The 17,626-nt window shown below is 38.2% G+C and overlaps 3 protein-coding genes and 1 long non-coding RNA gene across 15 annotated transcripts in view; 2 read left to right on the top strand and 2 right to left on the bottom strand.

The window, feature by feature from the left end:
* Nucleotides 1-17,583, top strand: part of LOC147019790 (uncharacterized) — a 78,459-nt gene extending 60,876 nt beyond the window's left edge. Inside the window, exon 3 of the long non-coding RNA XR_015061514.1 lies at nucleotides 16,315-17,583. This is a non-coding gene — a long non-coding RNA (uncharacterized LOC147019790). The remainder of the gene's footprint in view (nucleotides 1-16,314) is intronic.
* Nucleotides 1-17,626, top strand: part of LDLRAD2 (low density lipoprotein receptor class A domain containing 2) — an 814,009-nt gene that overhangs the window by 460,060 nt on the left and 336,323 nt on the right. The window lies entirely within an intron of this gene.
* Nucleotides 1-17,626, bottom strand: part of LOC147019788 (uncharacterized) — a 91,413-nt gene that overhangs the window by 10,607 nt on the left and 63,180 nt on the right. The window lies entirely within an intron of this gene.
* Nucleotides 1-17,626, bottom strand: part of HSPG2 (heparan sulfate proteoglycan 2) — a 399,834-nt gene that overhangs the window by 369,681 nt on the left and 12,527 nt on the right. For all 11 annotated transcript variants that reach the window (XM_085894498.1, XM_085894501.1, XM_085894505.1 and 8 more), the window contains exon 2: nucleotides 3,850-3,979. In XM_085894498.1, coding sequence (XP_085750624.1) covers nucleotides 3,850-3,979 — 130 coding nt within the window. The remainder of the gene's footprint in view (nucleotides 1-3,849; nucleotides 3,980-17,626) is intronic.

Raw genomic sequence — 17,626 nt, 5'->3', positions numbered from 1 at the left:
AAAATCAGCTGAAAACTCTGAGCTGTGAAATGACAGTTTCCTTCGCCCCATGCCACACACTGAAGCAGAACGGCAATATTTACTCTGTGTCGACTATCATGCACTGACCAATCGCTAAGTAACCCTCATATAATCTCATAAATATTAATTTAGGGTGTGCATCGTTACCCTAATGACAAGATCAGTGAACCTTGACGTCACACAATAGTGCGTAGTTGAGTATTCATTTTCTCGATTGATGGCCTCAGCTGATGGCAGAGAAATAGGAAGGTGGTACGACTCATGCAGAAATTGCAGACCCAGTATTCCTTGGAAAACACCCTCTTCACGATGAACCTCCATCAATAGTTGCTCTTTGGGGTGGTCCAGACATTTCTCTCAATTGGCATTGTCGGCAAGCATGATGCCGTTGTCACAATCGTCATCATTCGGCACAAGAAGTACAATCTCTCGTCGCTTAAACTCTCCTCAAACTGGTAATGACGTCTCCCTATAAATCTCTGTCTACGTTGAAGTGCATTTTTCTTCGATGTCTTTCCCTCACCTTTCACTGCAAATGTTGAAATACGACAAGACAAACATCAATCAATCAATGGAAGGCAACATGTTGGGATCGGTGATCCTTGACCTACTTGTGTTCAATTCATATTGCACAAGTGCATTGTATGTTAAATAAATCATGCATATTCATGATATTAGAGTTAGCCAGGGTTGGCGTTCATGGGGTGTGAAAAGAAAACACGGGGTTAAGAAATGAGTTTTGAAACCGGGCCAAGAAAACTTTGGATTAACACTTAGCACCAAGCCAAGAAAGTCTGGGGTTAAGGCTTGAGGTGTGAAAGGCCTGAAAAGGGATTTTTTGAGCCCATGACCTGACCCTGAATACTCCCAGCATGTATGCAAAATTTTGTGGAGATTGGCCCAACTGTGTTTTTTTTCTAAGATTTTCAGATGTGCACACACATACATAAAATAATTGCGTTATTCTATACGAGCAAAAGTACCTGTTCCCAGTGATGGGAAAAATTTGAGTGAATCTATCAATTTAAATGATTTTATGGACTTTAAATGGTTAATTGTGTTGCACTCTTGGTTTTACTGAGAACCAAAGCTCTGAACTACTTATACCGCCCACTGCTAAATGGTGGTGCAACATTGGGAGGTGGAGGTTGGATTTGTTTAAAAAGAGTGTAGAATATTCTGCTTGAAAAATAAAATTTGGCACCAACATTATCCATGCCTGTTCTCCTCATTTCAAAAGTAAATATTGAGCCTTGCCTGCGTGCACAGCTTTTGAAACGCAGCACAGGAAGTGGCCGCCGCAAACGGGAGACTGATGAATGTGTGGACAGACAACGGTTTGCAATATATATATATATATATATATATATATATATATATATATATATATATATATATATATATATATATATATATATATATATATATATATATATATATATATATCTTGAATATATTTTGGCCTGTCTGTTTGTCTGTCCTTTATGCAAGTGCAAACCATTTGACCCAGAGCTCCCAAGAAAACCATTTGACCTCGAGTTACCAGGAAAGGAATGCGTAGCACACAGGATCTGCAGCAAGACTGCATTTGACTGTATCTGCAGTTTGATTTGGCACAATTCCAGACTTTGGTGCATTTTCCCCAAAAATCGGTCCCATTATTTTCTGCCACATCAGATTCCGTCATGTGCATCATGGTTGTTGCAGGAAGTTAATGTAGCGATTTTTTTTTTTTGGCAGTTTTCGAAAATCCCAACAAGTTAACCATGCCACCAAAAAAACTGGAAAGTTTGGGCAGATGTACATCAGCAGCAAGAAAGAAAAAAAAGAAGCCAAGAAACAAGAAAGCTCACAAGAAAGACAATCACACCTTGAAGCTGACCATGAAAGACATGCAACAGCAACATTGCAACAAAGACAATCCCCTCAGAAAAAGCCCTTTGTGTTAAACTTTATTGTATTTAAACTGGGGAAATAATGTAATATATATATATATATATATATATATATATATATATATATATATATATATATATATATATGTATGATAGTATGATGCTTGGTTCAGGACAGGTGTAAGGTAATCTCAGTAATTTGTTTAAATTGTGCAAGTTGTAAATGGAGTTTGATTGTTTCATCAACATTGTGGCATGAATCCCGTTTCATTAATATTTGGTTGAATGGCCTGTTTAAACCAAACACTCAGAATCTAAGCCGCAACCCGCTCTGTGAATCAAGGTGTGGTTGTTGCCTTTTTTGACATGGTCATATGGCTGTGCCATGCGAATATTCACGACCCCCAAATGCATGGCAATTAAAACAAAAAAATAGAGCGAAGTCGATGGCATGCCATCGCAAATGTCCACACTTTCCACCCGAAGAAAAGTTGAAAGTTGGCAAAAAGTTCCACCAAGAATGACCCAATAATAAATTTTGAGTTTTAAAAATTTTCTGTTTTGACCCCTGTGACCCCGGGTCCCCACCCCCTGGAGCATGAACCAGAGATCAAATCCAAAAATCGTTATATATTTCACACATCCCTCAATGTTGATAGTATTTACAAAGTTTCATTTAAAAAATGTTTTAAAACATGCCCATAATTGCATTTTTGGTAATTGACCTTTTGACCCTATGCCTAGGGGGTGGAGCCAAAAATGAAACTGCTCTTCATCCTTCTTGCCATGTGGTGATCATAACTTCCAAGTTTGGTGAATTACTGCATAGCCATTTAGGAGGAGGGAGTGTGATGTACATACATACGGACAGACAGACAGACAGACAGACAGACAGACAGACAGACAGACAGACAGAGAGCAGATTACAACATCCTCCTGTTTTTTTTTTTGTTTTCTTTTTTTAAGAATGAGGATAACAAACAAGTAAATACAATGTAATGTGGTTTCGGAAAAAAAAGAAAAAGAAAAAGAGGTCGCTTGGCTTTCTCATTGAACATAAACAAACTAAACAAGAAAGAATCTCAAAATGCAAAGCCTGTCTGCATCTACTTTGTACTCGAACCGAACTAGACGAAAACGACGGTTAAAAAAGTTACACATTTTATTCATTCTTTTTTATTCTAACAAATTCTCATAAAAGGTTTGTTGAAGATTCGATGAAAAAACTCAAGTGCTCAAAAAGAGTTATGGCCTGGATGGACACACAGACACACACAGACACACACAGATCCTGCTGTATGGGGGGACGGGCTGACAATTACATGTACCCCACAATGAATAACACACAAGTTGAATATTTAAATGCAACTCTGCGATTTTAAGTTTGGAATTGTTGGGTCATTTCACAAGCATATTGTGTTAGTGCACATTGATCCACAGGTTATTTTGGATCATGACAAGAACAATTGTGTACGCAACATGTGTTTAAAACAAATAAACAAAATGATTATTTTCGTTTTTAAGAAAATAAAAAAACTTTTCAACATTCCTCAAACTGTCCATCATCCCAGACAGTCACCAAATAAACTTTTACTTAAAGTACTACTATGTTGAAGTGCTTCTACAGCTCAAAACTAAACAACAATGAATCTTTCCAAAGTGTATAAAAATAGACATGGAATTCCACAGCACTCAAGTCACAATATCAGAGACCATGGTGACGAATTTGAATCAAGACTTTGTTTGTCCCAAACCAGTCATGATTCTGCATCAATGACATCACCAACAATCTGTTACATATCATGCGTTTGGTCTCCTCCGTGAAATAACCAACTCGAGGGTGCTCGCAGGGGTAAACAATCGATATTTTAAAATTGCATCTCGCATTCTGCTCTTTACCCGAGACGTTGTAAAGAAACGGTATTCGGCTCACCTTCTCCAGACGAGTCGGTGGTGATGTCCTCATCGTCGAGCAATGTCAGGTCTCTCCGCCATCCTGCTATAAGGGTTTGGCCCAAATGATGATCTTGTTCAGCACAAGCTAGCTTAGTTGAATAAATGCCCTGCCACAAACAAAAGAAGCAAAGGGGGGGAGAGAAGGTACAATGCTGTTAAGAACTAGATGGGATGGATTTTGTGTGAGTGATTTGATTTAACTTGGTATGTGGTATGGAGCCATATTCTTTGTAAAATTTCCTTCATGTGATTGTCATAGGAGAATGTAGCGTACTTTTGTGTTGTCCATATTGTCTTTTGTCTCAATCGTACCATGTAGAAACCAAACGACAGGTAAATGTAGAATGCAGGGAACTACAGGCATTGCTCCTGCCAGCAACCCAGAAGGTTCTTCATGAAGTGATAAGTGGAACTGGTTAGCAAGGACTCAGTGCTCAGCACACAATTAATCATTCCAAAGCCATGGATAAATGCCTCATTTACAAGAGCGAAATGTGGTTTTGTATGGGGGAATTGGGGGGAGGGAGGGGGAGAGTTACACTTCCAATGATCCTTAAGACACCGAGACAGCAGTGATTGTTTTGAAATTAGCTGAGTAAATATTTGACTTCCCAATATGGAATGCAGGTGCATGAAAGCTAAATCCCCCCCTGCTAAAATTCCCCATGATGACAGATTCATAAAATGTGTGGGTAGAGGGAGTGGATACAACATCATGATCTTAAAGGTTCTCGCATCACTGCAATCTCAGATTAGCTGATTTTTCCGATAAAAGCCAAATAGAGAGGTCAAGAGTCTTGAAGCAAATATAGAGCTATGGAGAGCTGCAGTAAGATGCAGTCTGACACAAAGCTACGGTGTAGTTCAGCAATACCAGAGTTGAATGAATGAGTTACCAATTTTCAGTCGGCACCTGGTTTAATAACCTGAAGCCACAGGTGTACATGGGAAAATCCGGGATGACACTCAGGCCTGTCTTGTTTCTCCAGATAGCGTTTCTTCTCGGTTACAACTCGAGGGGTGCACTGTGTCCCATTTCCCAGAAACAACAACACTGCTAAGTTTCATCAGGTTAACCACAACATGCCTCTTCCTTTCACTTCCGTCAATGCAATCCATCACATTGCAATTGAACAAGTACTGAATGCCAGCTTGGCCCAAGTGCGAAAGAGTTCATGTGTAAAGGAAGCTCCTAATTACATTTCATGTGCACTCATCAATGTTTTCTGTGTTCTATGTTGATATTTCTCTGCATTGAGACTTAGAGAAATGATAACTGCTTAATGACTATTTAACGACGTGAATGATTCGTAATTCGAATTATTTTATTAGATTTAAGGATTTTGATAATGTGCTTGCTTGTATAATCCTACAATTTATACTAAATATGAAGTGATTGTAAATACCTGTTCACAAAGCAAATATGTTCGATTATTTTTGTAAACAAGTTGGCTCTGGTCCCTCTTTCTGTGTATTTCCTTTGTAAATTGTTGAACTTACATAGAGTAAATTCCTGGTTACAATTATGAGGACTTATCGCTCGGCCAATCTTTGCAAGGATTTCTCGCTCGGATCACAGTAAGTTTGGGCCATGGGTGCTATGGCACATCATTTTTTTCGGTACCTTGTCGAGAACCTGCTTGCGATATTTATTTATTTGTTTCTTCATATTGCAGATTTAATATGAGCAATAATGTTTCAAAATTAATAGCAGAAGCAAATTATGTTTTGTTTATATTTGCTTAATCTAATTAAATGCATGCTAAATATTTGTATCATTTATAGAAAAGCAACAGTGCCATTCTTTCAAATGCAAAAAGGTCTTCCATTTATCACAAAATCCACTTTATACCTTCACAATCCCAAAGGATGGTTATGAGCACATCACCGACACGAGCTGGGATTTTCAATGTCTCTTGTTTGGAATGTGATACGCATTTCGATTGCACACTGCAATGTTTGCTTTCTGGTTCAAAGTGATGCATCGACAATTATAATGATAATGTATTAAAAATTATCCTTCAGCATTAAATTGTAAGCAGCTCCAGGAATATATGCAAGCAATTGGGCCCACGTTCATTTACTTTGGCACATAGTTTGCACAAAATCCAGAGAAACCTAGACAAGAGATACTTAGCATACAAGACTAGTATGTATGTACACCAAGGATCAAATATGGTTGTTAAGAAATGTCTGTACACATGGACTTCCCCTGATGGGCACATATTAATCAGATTGACTACATTCTAAATCAACACAAGATGGAGAAGTACTGTGTAAATCGTCAATACTCGGCCAAGTGCAGACTGTGGGACGGATCATGAACCCCTTGTGGCAAAACTATGAGTTTAAATTGAGAAAGGGGAAAAAAAAATTAAAAACTGTGACCAGATATGACCTTGAAAATGTATCTACACAATATCTAATAAAGGTAAAAATAAAAAATTAAAAAACGGTTTTGCGAACTGTACTTGGTTGACAGAATGTCAAACAAATTAAGGCAAGAGATTGAAGATATTGTAAAAGAAGAGGCCAAAAACAACATCTCAAAAGCAAACAAAGACGAATTTCCAAATGTGTGTCTGAAGAGGCAATAAATATTTCAGACAAAGGTTGAATAGAGATGAAACCCAAAGGTGCATCGACAGAGGCCATTTAGTGGCTAAATGCCGACTTCCAATGACAAGCTGGGAAAGACAAAGCCAAATATTTCAAAAAGGCGTGCAAAGAAATGGAAAGTGAGAACAGAGTGGGAAAAACAAGAGATCTTTTTTTAAAAGATCAGAGAGATTCTCAGGAAAATTTAGGTGAAGGATTGCGGTTCTTAAGAGTAGATCAGAAAAAGATCCGACAGTAAAAAACACAGGTGAAAGAAAGATGGAAGTACAATACGAAAGCTCTCTACAAATGAGATAGCAATACGATGGCAACCTTCAAAGAAAGAGAATATGAGCAAGAACCAATAGTAATAGAATGTGGGATGTACGTAGAACCCTGGAAAGAGCTGGAAAATGGAAAAGTGCCAGGTGTTGCCAAAATTCCAATTAATCTCTTTCAAGGTAGTTTTGGAGGAGACAATCAAAGTTTTAACAGCTATCTGTACACAGATCTGGAGCAGGAATGTTTAGCCGAAAAGGTGGAAGCAGTCGGTGTTGGCCCACATACTGTACCATTGCCAAACAAGAGTGAGAATTCCTTTGCAATACAAGTCCAAAAAGGGCATAACTCTGTGAAAAATTGACAAAACGCCCTGAAACTTGAACTTGTTCTGGAACTTATCATAAATAAAGCCATGTACCAAGTTTCAGTTGAATATGTTGAAGGGTATGTGAAAAAGTCTGAAAAACCACAGGTAGGATGGACTGATGGACAGACGGACAGACAGATGGAGGGCAAACCTCTAGTCCCCTCTGGTGAATCCGGTAGGGTACTAATAAAGGGGATGCAAAAGAAAGTTCAAATAGCCAAACCATTGCCTTGATTCCACCATGCCAGCAAGATATTACTGAAGATTATTCAACACAAAATAGAAGACTTCATTAATCAAATGAAAGACCAAATACTGCAATTGGAGTCATCAGAGGGAACCCGAAGAAGCAAAGACCAAAGATAGAGTCATCAGGAGGAACCTGGATTGGACTTCATCAGGAAGATAATAAAAACATGCAAATCAAGAATGAGTGATCAGGATGAGCTCATTATTTAACAGTTTACAGGTGGAGTAATTTTTCTGGTTAAAAAAACAAAAGTCAAAAGTTATAAAATAGAACTATTATTTGGACTCTGTGTGGTTGCTGGTATTGCTAAGAAGTGCATCTTCCTCAGCGGTGCAAATGAATTTGTGGCCATTTGAATCTGTGTTCGACTTGCCGGGCCAAAGTGATCTTTCTTTGTTTTCTGGGTTTCCAAAATTGTGGATCGTGAATAAAGTGAAAATATGGATTGATGAAAATGTTTCTTACAACAAGTGTGCCTGATACAGAAGTCCGACTGTACATTTAAACATGTAATCCTTAAAATATGCACTTTAACACTTACCGCTTCACACAACGATAAATGTTGATGGCTTTCTACCAGTGTACATCATTCGTAAATTACCAAAACAACAGACACTTCTTGAACAAGTACTGCAAAACGGAAGGGTTTTGAAAGTGCTAAAAAGGCAATTTCATTCTACAGCATTCAATTATATAATTCAATTGAAATAAAACAATTATTTTAAAGGTTGTAGAAAAAAACATTCGGAAGTTTACCACCGTTGATGCAGCGTCTTTTAAATCAGCCTCTACAACATGTTACATTAGTTATTCATGACTGTTTGTGTCCTTTATAACGTCATTAAAAATAGTAAGATTTTTGTTTGGAAAGATTTTCAATTTTCCTTGACTGCCAGACAGACAGAGTAAAACAATTATCTCTCTCCTCTCTGTGCATGTGTGATCGGGACTAATTCAGAGACAAAGTGCTGCTAACCTACAGGTTTGTTTTCCGATTCGTGTTCAAAATAAAACATTAAATTGAAAGGAAGTTGTTCCTCGATCATAAACTAATGTTTGTAGACAGGACAGACAGACAGAAGTGAACTAATTGCTTCACCTCGCTTTTCGCTTCATGAGTGCGGGGTAACTAGATAGTTCATAGAACACCTTAACACAAGCAGTCATGAGGAAAAGGACATGGGAAGGGTCTATTAAACTCTTGCTTTGCGTTTCCAAGCACGATCTATAAAAGCTTTGTTCCTGAACTTTGAGTAACATGCGCGATGGCAACCACACAAAGCTGATGAGGCTAATGGAACAGTCCAGAGCTGAACCTTCTGCCAACTCCGCCCTCGGAGCATGCGGTAAATTTGATTGGTCAAGACGACGTAAAGTTTGACCAAGTACTACTAAACTGAAGGTTTTTGGAAGTGCAAACAAAGCAATTTTTGTTCCCCACTGTTCAACTATATACTTCAATTGAAATAAAATAAAAATTTTAAAGGCTGTCGGAAAAATAAAAACTGATCTCCACTATAATATCTGGATAGCTCATTGCCCAACTGGAGTCATATGAACTAAAGCCACAGGGCAGCCATTATACCACACATTCACAAAGCGTGCGAGTGCAGGGGGAGTGAGTAATAAGCTGGCGAGGGTAGTTTTCATCAAGAAAGTTTTGCTGTCATGATAATGAAAGGTAAGTCGAATTGCATCTAAGGTCACTGCTACCTTCGTTTCGACATATAATTTGTATGATAAAGCTGAATTATTTTTGGGAGGTTTTTTCCAGAATTTGCAACAAGTAAAATATATTGTTTTGCTTTGAGGATGTCAGGAATATTTTGGGAGAGGATGGCAGTGGTAAAATTGTCAACATGTGTCATCAAGCTGCAAACTGGAAGAGCTATCCAGATATTATAGTAGAAATCAGTGAAAACAAACTGTTTATTCAGAGGTTTACCACTGGTCATGCACAGGCTTTGTTTTAATGGGGAAGGGTGGGGGGTGGGATGAGGGGGTGGTGGGTCAAAGGTGGTGGCACACAGTGGGGTGGGGATTGTGTGGGTAGGTGGAGCTTGTGTGGGTGGGGCTTGTGTGGGTGGGGTTTGTGTGGGTGGGGTTTGCGTGGGCGGAGTCAAAAAGGGGCGGCGTTTAAAAAGGGGTGGAGTCAAAAAAATTCAATTTATCTTCGTCTTTTGTAATTCCTGTGAATAAAATGAACCTAAAATCTCTTCCCCCTTTAAATCACATAATTTGTAAGTCCAAGGAACTGCACTGATGACAACAATTTTTAAAAGTTCATTTGTCCATCGCTTGGTATAACCTTTTTCAAAATGAGATTTCCACCTGTATATTCTTACTATATCACCAACTTTGAACTTCGGCTTTCTGACATTAATCTCTTTTTCATATTTTAATTTCGTAAATGTTTCTGATGGCTTGGTTTTCATTGAATTATGAATCGTGTCATTGTACTTATCTACAATGTCCTGAATTAAAGATAACCATTGTTGACCCCGCTCCCACATGGATTAGACCCCGCTCACTATTACACAGCCCCGGGTTTGGCTTGGAGTTCTATGTTAAAAATGACAAAACTAAATTTGGAATTAATCAGTGATATAGATATGCTTTTAATGATAGAGAAGGCTAAAAGAGGAGGAATATCTCAAGTATATTCCAAGAGATATGCTAAAGCAAATAACAAATACCTTCCTGATTATAATAAGAATGAGGACAACTCTTACCTGATGTATTATGATGCTAACAATTTGTATGGGTTGGCTATGTCTCAATCTTTACCTTATGGAAAACTTAAATGGGTAAAAGAAAAACATTATGGAAAAGTTTTACAAGACATTGTTGTCGCCTCTCAAAAAGAATTGGATGAAGTTGAAGTTGGATATTATTTTGAGGTTGATTTAAAATATCCAGAAGAACTTCATCACAAACATAAAGACCTACCTTATGCGCCTGATTAAGAAAGTCCAAGAAAAGAATGGTTAAGTGATTACCAACAGTCATTTAATATCAAAGGTAAATCTCCAGAAAAACTACTCACTACATTAAATGATAAAGAAAGTTATCTTTTGCATCAAAGGAACTTGAGACAATATTTATCTGCTGGGTTGAGAGTGAGGAAAATTCATCAGATTTTGAAATTTAAACAAAGTCATTGGTTAAAGAAGTATATTGATTTTAACACAAAAAGAACAGAAGCAAAAACAGATTTGAGAAGGACTTTTATAAATTAATGAATAATGCTGTATTTGGAAAGACGATGGAAAATGTTAAGAATCGACAAAACGTAAGACTTGCTAAATCTTGGAAACAGGCTTCAAAGTTAATTAATAGACCAAGTTTTGAACGAGCGGAGGTGTTTTCAGAGAACTTTTGTGCTATTCATTTGAAAAAAGAGAGTATTGAAATGGATAAACCTATTTATATAGGAACCTCAATTCTTGACTTGTCAAAGTTGTTAATGTATGACTATTACTATAATCATTTAAAATCAAAGTATAACGATAATGTGTCATTGTTATATATGGATACAGATACTTTTATATTAGAAATGAAGACAAGTGATGTATATGAGGATATTATTGATAATATTGATATATATAATACAAGTAATTATAAGTCAGGTGATGTGTTGTTTTCATCAAATAATAAAAAGGTTATTGATAAGTTTAAAGATGAATTGAGTGGGAAGGTCATGAGTGACTTTATAGGATTGAGATCAAAGTCTTATGCTTTCATGTATATTGATAATAATAACATTGAAAGGTGTGATAAGAAGCTGAAGGGAATAAAGAAAAATATAATCAAGGAAACAATAAACTTTAAACATTATTACAACTGTTTAACCTTAAAGAAGGAAGAGTACAGAAAAATGAATACAAATAGAAGTTATAAACATCAATTATATATATATATATATATATATATATATATATATATATATATATATATATATATATATATATATATATATATATATATATATATATATATATATACACAGAAAAGATAAATAAGAAAGTATTAGGAGCTTTTGATGATAAAAGATATATTTTAGAGAATGGAATCAATAGTCTCCCTTCTGGTTATAAGTATAAGTGTTAAAATATTGGGTTGGGAATTTTAACAGACTACCGCCGTCTTTTTACCGATTTATAAATGATAGAACCAAGCAATAACCAAACCAAAGAGTGGAGATGTTATCAGCCTTGGTATTGAAATGGGAAACATAAAAAATGTGAGAAATATCAAATAAGTCTTATGGAAGAAATAACCAGGGTAAAAGTAGATAAAGCAAATCAGTGAATAAATTTAATTACAAATAATTTGGAGGATGTAAAGAAGAAAAAAAAATCTTTGAATGGACTGAAAACTTTGATGGTTATCAATTGAACAATGGAAAAACAATTTACTGCAATCTCAAAATGATATGTGGCTCAGGAGGTGGTCAAATAAGAGCATTCAGAGAAGTTTATCATTTCATTTCGGCACAACAAAGACGCTTAAACCAAGAACCAAGTTCCAAGTTATTCTTTGTGAATATACTCGATGGAAATGAATGTCAAAAGGAAATGAAGTTATTCCCTAAAGTAGAACATGGACAAATATTCGTTGGTTCGCTCTGAGTGGAATGAAAATATAAAAGGATGTGATTATGTTGGGGGGAAGAAGTGCTTTAATCAGTAAGTCTCAATCTTTCAGTCTCAATTTTACATTTTGTTGTATGGGAGGGAAGGGGATAGGTGGGGAGAAAATCAGTGTCCTATTTTGAGCTTTTGGGGCTTGAGTCAGAAAGTTTTTCCCTTTTCCCCATTCATTTGAATGGGTGTCCCAGAAACCCCATTTATCATCTACTAAGGGAAATAATATTTATAGCTGTTGTGATCTACACCTTCTCAGCTGAAACATACAAGAGAAGTTCGTAATAAATATAGTTGAAGGATAAGAAAGGAGGGTGGGGGGATCAACTAAGTATAACTCTTCCAATTTTGAACCAAAGAGGACCTCAAGTGATGTTATGTTTGTGATCGAACTTCCTTAAACATATACTCGAGCATGTGGTGGCAATTTGAAATCCACTTCAAAGCTCATTTCTGGCCACGTGCCAAAGCATGGAATTTTTGGGAGTGTCAGGATAAATCCACGCCTTCATCATCACGGTACTTCTTAAATTGCAACTGGCCGGAAATAGGGCTGGATTAAGAGTTTACAGGACCCTATGACATTTTAAATGCTCAAGCTGTATCAACTGATCTATTTGCCTGTTCAAATTCAGTTGTGTAGAGAATGGCGAAGCCTTCATCCTGAAGTCTTAGGTGCAGGGCCCCTTCAAGCGCCAGGCCCTCGGATAAAGGCAGAGGCCAGTTCGGCCTCTGCCTTAATCCGGCTCTGTCCGGAACACAAAATCTTCTAGCCACAGTAAGTTCAGAGTGCTGGCGATAACTCGCCCATGAATCACAAAAGACACCGTGGGATTTTCAATGTCAACCAACCAATGCTGACAGACTATCCATCCAGTTTAACATAACATACATACAGGGGATGGCACATTTTATGATGCAACACCCTGCCTGCAAAGCACTAATCCAACAGTATATAACTGAGTAGGGAATCAAACTCAGAATAAACAACTCAATTGACAACTCAAGGGTAGGTGCACTACCTCTGATGAACCACCCTGTTGGATCACTATTACCTCCTGCAATAATGCAACGAAATCCTTTCCATGATGGAAAACACGGGCAACTTTAGTGCAATCAGATCTACGATCAAAGCAATAGGATATATTGGCATGGACATGATCATGAGTAACCTAAGTGGTACATGACACCCAAAAAACATTGACGTTGTAAGAAACTAATCCTCATCTTAAGTGGATTTTTTTTTAAATAAGAATAATCCAGAAACGAAGTTGGCAGATCTCGAAGATGCAAAAATGAGATGTCATCGAGACGTACTGCCACATCGATGTGACACATGAAGCATAATTACCCTCTTTACCCTCGCCAAAGGAGGGGGTATTGCATTTGCATCCATTTGTCTGTCTGTCCGTCTGTTTGTCCGCACAGAACGTGAGTACGGTTTTTCTCTGCAACTGCTTGTATGATTGACACAAAATTTTCACCATCGGAGCGACTACTTATGTAGAATGTTTTAATGATAATTATGACATCATAGGTCATGTGCTGTGGCAGCCATGTTGGAAATAAAAGGGAAAAAACACTTTGGACGTCTGTATCTCTGAACCCATACCAAGGAAAAAATTGAAACGTAGCACATGGCAAGTACTTCTTTTTTTATGTCGTCATAGGTTTCTTTGTTTTGATGTCATAATTGTATAAGTTGAACGGCACGTCCAATGAGTATGAAAATTATTGAGGGTCATTTTGGGATAGATCGGTTGACAGAAAAAGAATTGATGACGTCATCGGTCACGTGGTTTGGCAGCCATATTTAAGAAGAAAAAACCTTCAGAAATCTTCTCCTCTGAAACAGCTCAACAGATCGAAGCAAAACTTTGCAGCTATGACCACCTATCCATGAGGAACAAAACGCTCCCACCTATAATGACATAGGTCACGTGGTTTGGCAGCCATATTGGATTTACCCCAAAACCTTTAAAAACCCTCTTCGCCAGAACAGCTGGACAGATCAAAGGGAAACTTCACACACATGTTCAAGCTTTGGGGATACCAGCGTGTTCACGAATAAATGAGAGATCACAGGGTCTGGCTACCAAATTGGATTGAACGGAAATCTTTTTTTAAAATCCGTTAAACTGCTTAATCGATCGACGTGAAAGTTGATAATTATGATCGAGGAGGGAAGGGGAATACATGTTTTAAATTTCAACTTGATCGGACACATCGTCTGGCAGCCAGAATTACTTCATTTGTTGAATCTGTTCTTTTTTTTCTGATTTTTTTTATTGGGCTCACTTGGCTGTACCTGGATGGGTTTGAGGGTGGAGGAGTTATTTTAGGATTTTTGTATACATTGTCAAGGCTCATATGAGAGCTAACACAACGCACAGCAAGGGGGGGTATGAGACAAAAGGGGTGGGAGAGGGAAGGACAAAACAATGGGGAACAGACACATTAGGAGATCTAATGGAAGGGAGAGGGATGGGGCAGGGAACACGGGGTATACAAGATGGACACTACAGGCACTTTCAGGAAGGAAAGCAAGGAATTTGAAGGAGGTGGGGTTGGGGTGGATTAACGGGGGTAGTAAGGATCGTGGTTTTAGAAGGGGGAAGATAGGTGGTGGTGAACAGCTATTTTTGAAGGCCTGGAGGGAAGAATGGGATTGAAGAAAGTGTGGGAGTTAATTTCAGAGGCGAGAAAACAGAGGAATGAAGGAGTGAAGGTGAGCAGTGATTTGTGATGTTGGTAGTTTTACCAGAAGGGGGTTGCTGGCAGACCTTGAGCACCCTGCAGAAATATGGGAGGGACATATCGCAGACAGAGCAGGGGTGGGGGGGAGGCAAGACTAGAGAGGAGACAGTAGAAGACAGAAAGACCACCGACCTGCCTGCGGTGAGAGAGTGAGAGGCCCAAAGTCAGTCTCATCGTGGGAGATACCAATGATCCTAAATGCCTTGGTTTCCACAGCGTGAAACCGAGAAAGGTGAGAGGCAGGAGCACCAGCCCAGAGGGGAGAGCAGTATTACATTAGGCTGTATGTGGTCAGGAGCTCAGGAGGGCTGAGGAAGGACTTTGCACGACGGAGGATTCCCAGTCGGCGACTGGCTTTGGAGGCCAGGTTGGAAATGTGGCTTTCCCAGGAAATATCATGGCAGATCGTGAGTCCCAGAAGCTTGAATGAAAGGACTTCTTCCAGAGGATTGTTGAGAATAAAATAAAAGAGTATCAGCTGAAATGTGAATCCTATCCAGGTTCCTCCTGATGACTTCATCTTTGCTTTTTGCTTGTTCGGATTCCTTCTGATTACTCCAATGCAGAGGACTGTACGTATTTGGTCTTCCATTTGAATTGAATTTATTTTCATCCCATTCTGAATTCAATTGAATTATAATAGTCATGGCTCAGGGTCAGGTGTCCCATTAAAGCAGGATGTCTTGGTACCCAGTCATCACTGCCAGCAGTTATAACATGGCAGTTCTAATTATGTATTACGTATATTTATGTATTAGTATTATTAGTATTAATTATGTTATAATATTAGTACTAATTATGTATTAGTATTATTAATTACGTAACACACCAGCACACAAACACCACACAGAACAAGTCTTGGTGATGGGTTAACGCATGTTAAAGTTCTTGTCTTTGAATATCCGTGCATAGAAAACTCTTGTCTTTACATTCTCCTCCAAATTGTTGTTACACAGAATCACATTGCTGCACTGATTGATTGGATATTCTGTTTTTGAGACAGAATATCCTCTTGAAGAGCACTTCATAAGAGCAAGTGACAACATCTATGCACTATATTTCCTTCTGTAACATTTTCGATGCCAATTTCCCACACTTTCCACAACTCAAAAATCTTGCAAAAGCTAATGATGTCTTCTTAGGCCTAAAGCTCAATAATTCAATGTTACAAGATTCTTCATCAAAAAGAAGCACAAATCCTCCAGCAATGCATTGGCTAACAAAAGCAGATCCTGATGCTGCTTTTAAATGTAATTGTCCTGGCTGCCTCTCCAGATCTTCTTGTGGGCTACAGACAGGATGGTGTGTGGCAGGTGTGGCATGTGGGTCCAGGTACCACAACAGTGAGGGAGTACAAATTATATTACAACTATCCTTTATTTATGTCGTACAATGATTGTAGGTAAAAATGTATGAATCGTAATTTTTTTATATAAAAAGTATGATTAGATGTATGATGCATTTACCTGTGTATATACATAACGCTTTTGAGTGTCGATGTTGGTACACTAATGACATGACCACATTTCGAACCTTTGGCAGGACTCCGTTCACAAACCGGACTGAGGATCCTTGACTATCCTGGACAAAGCTGCTCATGGACATCTCATATCAACATCCACCTTCTGTCACACTGATGCTCTGTCAGTGTATTGTGTGCTATTTGCAGAATACAATGCAGCCACTCACCGATCATGTTTCACCAATTCCTCTTAACCTCCCGGTTCTGAAACTTGCGCTTGTTATTTCTTGGTGAGTGCAGCGCGTTAACAGTTATCGTTCACTCCCTGTGTTCACCGTAATTGTGAATCCATTTCCCATGTCTTCTTATGCAAACTATAAGTTGATGGTGTTTATCAATTTAGAGTTGGTGTTTGTCGAGGCCACGTGATCATGAGCCTTCAGTCTGACAAGTTATCTCTCTTTTCCTGTTCATTCCTGACTTTGCGCGATGTGTCCAACTACAAACCCCACTGCCCAACTGCCAGTTTCCTACTTCTTTTTTTTTTTTACTATGTGTAACCTCGCTCTTCCATAAATCTCAATCTTGAGTAGAAATTGGAAAGGTCCTTACGACCTGCACCATCAAGGTGTCATGCTGAGAACCAAGCCACCTCTCCATCAATGAGTTCATCTGAACATGGACATCTCATTCACAAACTTGTATTTGCCTTCAGGAAAAATGCCATTCTAACACCTTGACATTGTAAACAAAACAAAAAAAAAATAAACCTTGACAGTGATCAACGTAGTTCCTGTACATGATGTCTCTTGCTATCTGGAACAGTCCTTCATATGCCCCGTTTCTAAGGAATAATGTGCCGTTAACAATAAAAACAAACATTTCAAAAGATAATTTCAAACAAAATAGCGAAAGATGAATCGACAGGAAATGCATGTTAAGAATATGCTGAACTCTTAAGCTAAAGAAGATCTAGGAGCTCGTCCAAGCACGGGGTGACCTGCCCGGTATGGAGCGATCAAAGCACGAAAGCTCAGTTAGCGCGTGCAAAACATCTTTCAATATCATCCATACAATCAGAATTGTGCAGCTGCACCGCAATGAACAGGTATACGGATTACATAACTGCATAATGGGAACTCTTTGAAAAATGTAACCAGATTCTGGCACTCGAGACATAATCTTATGAAGGCCACAGAGGAATCTAATGCCAAATAGCAAGTCACGTTGGCCTTGATGGAGTAGACGATGTAACAAAACATCACTTAAAGTACAAACAAACTGCAGACATAGCTTACTCCAGACATTGTATAACTTGGGACCAAAAGCTCCATTTTGACGTTGACAAGGCAATCATGTTTGCTTTTGTAGACTGTATTTATATTTAGAAAA

Source organism: Eptatretus burgeri, chromosome 9, assembly GCF_056783735.1.
Source record: "Eptatretus burgeri isolate ZD-2024b chromosome 9, Ebu_testis_v1, whole genome shotgun sequence".
In the NCBI taxonomy this organism is placed as follows: domain Eukaryota; kingdom Metazoa; phylum Chordata; class Myxini; order Myxiniformes; family Myxinidae; genus Eptatretus; species Eptatretus burgeri.
This window is presented reverse-complemented; position numbering and strand designations above follow the sequence as displayed.